The sequence below is a fragment of the Hibiscus syriacus genome, unplaced genomic scaffold, assembly GCF_006381635.1.
Source record: "Hibiscus syriacus cultivar Baekdansim isolate YM2019G1 unplaced genomic scaffold, ASM638163v2 tig00110330_pilon, whole genome shotgun sequence".
In the NCBI taxonomy this organism is placed as follows: domain Eukaryota; kingdom Viridiplantae; phylum Streptophyta; class Magnoliopsida; order Malvales; family Malvaceae; genus Hibiscus; species Hibiscus syriacus.
In genome coordinates, this window is record NW_024062686.1 from 1,212,651 (window position 1) to 1,219,997 (window position 7,347).

The following is a 7,347-nucleotide window of genomic DNA, read 5'->3' on the forward strand; positions in this document are numbered from 1 at the left end:
ATTTAATATTCAACAACTTGTTAAAATATTATTATATATAAATTTATAGAATTTAACTTTCTAATGAAGACAATCTTAATTTTTCTCTTCACCTCTCAAATATTTTTCAAAAAAAAAAAATCTATGTTTATTTAATAATAGTTAATCATCTTTCAGAGAAAAAAATGATACAAAAGTTAAAGATCCATATTCTGAAATATTTATTTCTAGGACTTGGAGCCCTAAAGTACACCAACCGAATGGCTTACATGCCTTAACAAAAGAAGTAATACCATTGCTGCAAACAATCCAACATACATTTCATGGCTCTAACAAAGCATCAGTTTTCCCCTAAAGTGAGTGCATCCATTTCATGAGCGTGGTCGTGTGGGGGAATAAGCAAAGAAAAAAAGCCAAACTATAATAAGCTTATTTTGGCAATGCCTAAGGCCAAAAGATGGCAACCACAAGTGCACAACCTAGATTATATATTTACACAACCTTTATCTACATGTAGGAGGTTGCTTTCATTTTCTTATGATACTCATCCAGCCAACCTTGGATCACCTTCATCTCAGTTTCCCTCTGTTCAACCAACCAATCGGGGTCCTCCTTAGTGGAGGACCGCAAGTCGATGTGATGGGCGCCTGAAACATTGCAAGTGTTTGAATACTTGAATCATACTGGTTTTACTGAAGTTAATCAGTTGCAAACTACATCAGTTTATGTTGTTAACTGAATTCTACATAACAGCATTACTAAGTGATGTTTGAATACTTGAATCATACCGGTTTTACCGAAGTTAATCAGTTGCAAACTTCATCAGTTTATGTTGTTAACTGAATTCTACATAACAGCATTAAGTGTTATAACTCAAGAGTTCATGAATTTGCAGGTAATCTATGTTTCTGAGACTCTTCACTTTCCCTAAAATACACGGGTCCAGCACTCATCTCCGGCATATATTCAGGCAAGGGTATGGTCTTTCATATATAGAAAAACTTGGAAAAACTCATTACTCACTCTATATTTATTATGCTCATTAAAAAATGAAGTAAAAGATCACTTCAGAAAGCATTACCTTCTTCCGTAACAAGAGCAACAATAGTTTCAGATATATTCTTCAAAACACTGCAAACAATAATATGAGCATTCATCAGAAACTAGATGATTAAAACATCGATAATAACCAATCTGTGGAATTCACCTGCCACCACTCCAAGGATCCAATAGACCATTTGAGAATATGATGTTGCTTCCAAAGAATTTCAATACATGCTCGATATCCTTCATATAAACACAAAGGCTTATTCATCATTCTTCACATCAACATATTAGCTTTCATTCAAGGCAGTGCAGAAAAGGATGCAAACTGAAGGAACTAGCCAACGTATAGTAACATATTATTCTCTTACATGTCCACCAAATTCAGTAGTTATCCATCTAGGCCTTGGTATCACCTGGAAATCCATCCTGCACCCTTCTCGGAAAGCAGAGTAATCCCAGTCATATGCTGGAAACATGCTAGTATTTCGATCACTAGACATTGGCATAACCATCTCAGTGCACGCCTAAGCCAAGAGCCAGAAATGACAAAAACATTCAGTAATAATGCATAATTATATAATGTTTTGGAGATTTATAGAACTGGTTTAGAAGTAAAAAGTAATATGATTCCAAGACCTGCCAGTTCCACCCATCCATGCCATGAGGATCATCATCAAGTTTAAAACATTCAACCTCGCCAGTATAATTGTAATACACGCTTACTCCATTGAATATAAGCTCCAGAATACTAGAACCGTCAGGAGAACCATCAATCTTTCTGCATAACTACAATATGATTATATGTATTAAAGTAAGATGTTAGACAACAGCTGGATCACACAAGAAAACAAAGTTCCAAAAATAACAGCAACACTATGCAACAAGTTCCATAACAAAAATGAAGGAAAACATTGCAACAAGTGTACATAAAGCTTGAATTGCCAAGAGTTCCTTTATTTGTGAGATCCTAACAAGAAAGTAGCATTCTCACATAAAAACACAAACATTTCTACTATAAAACAATCCATATCAAAAATATTAAATACTAACAGCAGTGAAACCTGTATTCATGGTTAATGAATCAAAATTAACTACTAATCTTTATCTCTTTAACTTTTCTCATCACCTTCAATAAATTTACATACAGCTATGAAATCAAAGTCATCCACAACAGTAAGGTGTTTACTACATATGTAAAGCTTGCATTACAAATAGCACATATTCAAGAATCATAAAATTGCAGTAAAACACAGTTACAAGAGATGTGAACCACTGTAACACTAACATACACTTTCTTGAAGTTTATTCAGAACAGCAATTAACAAACAGAAAAATGATAGTGCATATGCAACGTAATTAGGGGTGAGCAAAACTCAAATCAATTCGGAAAAGACCAAATTTTTCGGCTCGATTCGAAGCTAAAAAGCTCTAATTCACTTGACTTGTAATTTCACAAACTCGACTCAAAAAAATTTCAAATAAAGTGTGAGTTATAAAATAGGACTTGAATAACTCAAAATTTTTAATAATTAGTGGATTGACTTCAAGTTCGAGTTGAGTCCCTCAACTATGTGTGATATATGTATATCACTAAGAAAAAAATGAAGAAATATATATGTATATCGTACATGGTTATAGAAAGCCGTTTAATTTAGAACCATAACATTATAAATATTTGCAATTAAATTTAAACAAAAACTCGAACAATTCGACTCAATTTTCATAAATTCTACTCGAAAAAGTTTCAAATAAAGTTTGAGTTACAAAATAGGACTCGTCAACTCGACTAACTCGAATTTTTTTACTCAACTAGAACGAATACACACCCCTAAATGTAATAATTATAACTCAACCTTTGACCGATTTCTTCTCTATTTTTTTATTTCACCAAAAATTAATGTTCCGATTGGTACAACATCATAGAACGGTGGCACTATAACATCATAGGAGGAGGATGGAAGAGTAGTTCAGGAAGTAGCTTTGTTACCCTACATGCTTAAATCCATCTTGCATATAGTTAGGGTATAAATGGTATGCTATAGCCTCAATATAAGTTTCAAGTCATAACAATCTCAACTAACCTCTTTTATAGGATGTCCTGGCAAAGGCATTAAAAAATTTGAAGGATATGGGTAATTAACCATTGCCAAATAACTATAAGCAGAATCCAACCAGTCTGTTAGGGCTTGGACGCTCGTTAGTTCCCTGCCAAGAGCTTCAAATTATATCACTAAAAAAATTCTACATCATACCAAAATCAATCAGAGCATCATGCAGGTATACAAATTTCTGCCATTGTCCTTACCGACAAAAGCGAAAAGTTTTAGACAATTGCCGAAGGCCATCCTCCTTCTGACCCTCGGATGCCAGTGCATTCCATGACCTTTTAATAGTGTCAAAGCAGCTACTACTTTCCCGCTATATATTGAAAGAAGAATAAAATAAGGAAAAAGTTAACAGCTTTCAAATATACTTCACTACAAACAAAAACAAAACTAAATTAGAACATCTATGTAATAAAACCTTGAATGAATTGGAAACGATATTATAAAATGTTTCTGGTGGCACAATGTCTTCAAACTGAAGAATCGGAGCTGATGAAGCAAGCGCCCCAACAGCAATATGAGGATACTTGAGCCTCATCCATGCCGCTAACACTGTTTCAATAGTGACATGAATCAAAACCCATTCCACAAATCAAATTCTACCATCTCATATACATCCTACTCCTTAGAACAAATTAATTGTTTCATTTGGAAAACAAATAAAGAATTAATAAATGATGGGCATACTTCCTCCATAGGAACCGCCAAATAAAACAACCGGACACCCTTCGGCGGACAAATTCTGCTTCAGATCAGTAATGAGGAGTGCGAAATCAGCAAGCGCTTGCTCGGCTGTGAGATAAGAAAGAGTAGTGGCATTTCTATAAGCCTCTTCTCTACTTCTAAACGGCATTGACTCCCCATAATACCGATGCTGTCCATTCCATTAACATCACATTTACTTATTTTCAACCAAAAACGGCCTTCGAAAAAAGGAAAGTGAGTAAAAAATTTAACATATCAACGTACCTCTGGGAATAGAATCATGGCACCGAAGCGCGGTGCGATGTCCCAGACAAAACCGGTGTTGACGGCGAACCATTCGATGTCACCTTCGTTGCCACAGTAGAGGAAGATTGGACCGGACCGGGATGGGCCTACCCAATGTTCGGTGCTGATAAGGTAACGCTGTTGGAACGTAGGGAGATCCAAGAAGCTGAAGTGGTCCAGCGGTTGGGAGAAGAACCGGGTTTCATAACGGTATTGTTGGTTGTTAGGTTTAATTGGGCGTGAATGTTTGCCCAGAAAGCGCGGGGGTTTGTTGGAAGGGAAGATATCGGACGGCTGTGAAGTGGGGGATGATGAAGAGGATTGCAAAAGGACGGCGGTGATGAAGAGAAGGACGAGGAGGAAAGACACTGTGGAACTTGCCATTTTCGGGGAGCGAGATTTCGCGGATGATCCCGAGCAGTCAACTGTTTAGTGTGGTCGTTGGGGATATCAGACTCGGAGGTAAACCATTTCAAAGCCCGGGTTACATTGTGAATCTTATTGACTTTGGATCCGATAATCGGATCTTCAAATCAAGATGGATCCGAACTGATAATAAAATTATCAATGTGTCACTTAATGGAGTTAATTAACACCGTCGATGATCTGAACATCTAAAATGATAACGTTTATAACATTAGATATTTAGATAGGTTAAAAATAGTTTAAGCACATATTCGTGAAATAGTTTAAGCACATATTCGTGAAATAGTTTGGGCATTTATTAAATAGGGTAAATTACATCAATCATCACTAAACTTTATTCTCTCTCCTATTTCACTCATTGTACTTTAAATTCATTCAATTTTCTCACTAAACTTAACACAATTAGCATTTTTGGTTACTCAACTGTTTTCTCACTAAACAACGGTATAAATGAGTTGTTTTATAGATACAAAAAGATGTCATTTTTGTGAAAATTTTATTTTCCTAAAACATGTCGTTTTAACGCTATTAAATATTTAATGGCTGAGTGACAAAAAATGTTAATTATTTTAAGTTTAGTGAGGAAATTAAACGGATTTAAAGTATAGTGAGTGAAATAGGATAAATAATAAACTTTAATATTGATTGGTGTAATTTATCCTATTTTATAATTAAGCCTAAAATTATCTATGATATGACCTGATAATAAGGGCATCTTTAATAGGCTGCAAGTGCATGAAAAAAAGATATTTTTTTAGTTTTCATTTTATTTTCTATTTCATAGTCAATAACTTGGGTTCTTTAATAGGGTGGTTTAAGTTGTAAATAATTTGATTATGTTTAAGTAAAGTTTTAAGTTTGAGTTTTTGTGTATATAAAAAATTCCTGTTAGGAGATTCATCCATCAAAATCAGGTATGCAACACAGGTCGATTCGGATTAATCAATATAACCTTGAAACCGGGAGGACAACTAAATAAAATAATTGGGGTCAACAATTAATTATAGTTTTAATTGATTTTATTCGATGATGACCACGACGACATATATCATTATCTTATGAGAATAAAATCAAAGAAAACTTTGAAACGTTTGGGAGCATGAATCCAACTTTGGCCATCGGGCCACGCACTTGGTCACTGAATTAGACGTTTCACTAAAAGAGAGAGTAAACATTGTTTAAATTTTGATCGATAATACAAATCCTTTACTGTTATGACTTGTCGCAATTTCAATACTTTCAAACGTAAGCAATGATGCTCTTATTTGTGAAAAGTTTTCATTAATCCCAAACTCGTCTTGTTTAAGAAAACAAGTTCTAGTGGAGCAAGCCTAAGGTCTATTTGTGGATTCTTGATCCCACCACCATCTCTTCACTGAGAATGAAATCCAAAATCAAACAAAATTCAATCATATATATAATACCAGATCATTGATGTTTGAATCATAAATTTATCTACTAGGACACCCTATTTTAATAAGGATTAATACCAAAATAAGTGTGTGAATTTTACCTAAATTCTCGAATAGGTGTCTAAACTATTTTTTGATTAATTCAAGTGTCTAACGTTACAAATATTATCCATTTAGATGTCCAGGATGTCAACGGTGTTAATTTTTCCATTAAGTGACATGTGTCACAATCTGGTATTTTGAAATATATATATATATATATATATATTTAAAAACTATTATATTTTATAAAAAAACCTTAATTTCTCTTAAATTATAAAAAATCCCCAAAATACCTAAAATCCCCAAATCCTATCTTTAACCCGTTGCTGCAGCCCTTTTCGGCCACGATCATCGCCTCCGACGTAGTCCTTGTCATCCTCCTAGTCATATGCCATCGTAGTTGTCATCAATTGGCTGTCCAGATCGCGTGAGATGACGATTTTCATCCTAGGGTTCGCGGGGTATAAAACGTCGATTCGCCGTCAATCGATCGTCGATCGATCACGATTTCATGGGGGTTTTGGTCGTCGGGGGAGATGAGGTCGGGTGGAGCTTCATCGACGACAAAGGGTGATGGATGGTGTAGGTTTAGGGGTTGAAATGAAGGTTTTCAAAGTTTTTGGTGTTATTTCAAACTGCTTATGATTTTCTTTAAAATATATATATAATTTTATTTTTTTAATTTTAAATAAAAAAATTAGAATCACTAGATTGTGACATGTGTCACTTAACGGGAAATTTAACGTAGTTGACGGTCCGGGCACCTAAATAGACAACGTCTGTAACGTTAGGCACATGGATTGGTCAAAAAATAGTTTAGTCACATATTCGAGAATTTAGGTATAGTTTGGGCACTTAATTTTTTTAAATTTTAAATAAAAAATTTAGAATCACTAGATTGTGACACGTGTCACTTAACGGGAAAGTTAACGTCGTTGACGGTCTGGGCACCTATATAGGTAATGTTTATAATGTTAGGCACCTGGATGGGTCAAAAAATAGTTTAGGCACCTATTCGAGAATTTATGTATACTTTGGACACTTATTTTGGTATTAAATCTTTTAATAATCATGAAAGCTTTCCCATGTTTTATTCCCTTTTAAAAATCTCTAACCCTGCAACATCTTACAATGAATTGCATGGTTTCCCATTGCTGCAAACACTTAAACATCCATTTACTTACACACCATTTTATCAAAATCTTGAAGGCTGCTTTCATGTTCTTACGATAGTTATCGAGCCAGCCATGGATCAACTCGACCTCTGTTGCCCTGTGTTCAACTAACCAATCAGGGTCCTCCATCGTGGAGGCACGCAAGTCGATATGATGAGCGCCTGAAACTTT

The 7,347-nt window shown here is 34.8% G+C and overlaps 1 protein-coding gene across 1 annotated transcript; it reads right to left on the reverse strand.

The window, feature by feature from the left end:
- Nucleotides 1–253: 253 nt before the first annotated feature.
- Nucleotides 254–4,604, reverse strand: LOC120118998 (lysosomal Pro-X carboxypeptidase-like). Its single transcript, XM_039138910.1, has 10 exons — nt 4,101–4,604; nt 3,819–4,005; nt 3,550–3,683; nt 3,332–3,444; nt 3,108–3,231; nt 1,663–1,812; nt 1,395–1,550; nt 1,187–1,266; nt 1,061–1,110; nt 254–626 (listed from the first exon to the last, which is right to left on the reverse strand). The coding sequence occupies exons 1-10, from the start codon at nt 4,503–4,505 to the stop codon at nt 487–489; spliced, it is 1,539 nt and encodes a 512-aa protein (XP_038994841.1). The 5' UTR covers nt 4,506–4,604; the 3' UTR covers nt 254–486.
- Nucleotides 4,605–7,347: the final 2,743 nt, after the last annotated feature.

What these genes read in the sequence shown, in the direction of transcription:
- LOC120118998 (XM_039138910.1), bottom strand. Translation starts at nt 4,505, where the DNA reads ATGGCAAGTTCCACAGTGTCTTTCCTCCTCGTCCTTCTCTTCATCACC. An exon ending in CTACTGAATTTGGTGGACAT is followed by an intron (nt 1,267 to 1,394) that starts GTAAGAGAATAA and finishes GTTTATATGAAG; the next exon opens with GATATCGAGCATGTATTGAA. An exon ending in GATCCTTGGAGTGGTGGCAG is followed by an intron (nt 1,111 to 1,186) that starts GTGAATTCCACA and finishes TATTGTTTGCAG; the next exon opens with TGTTTTGAAGAATATATCTG.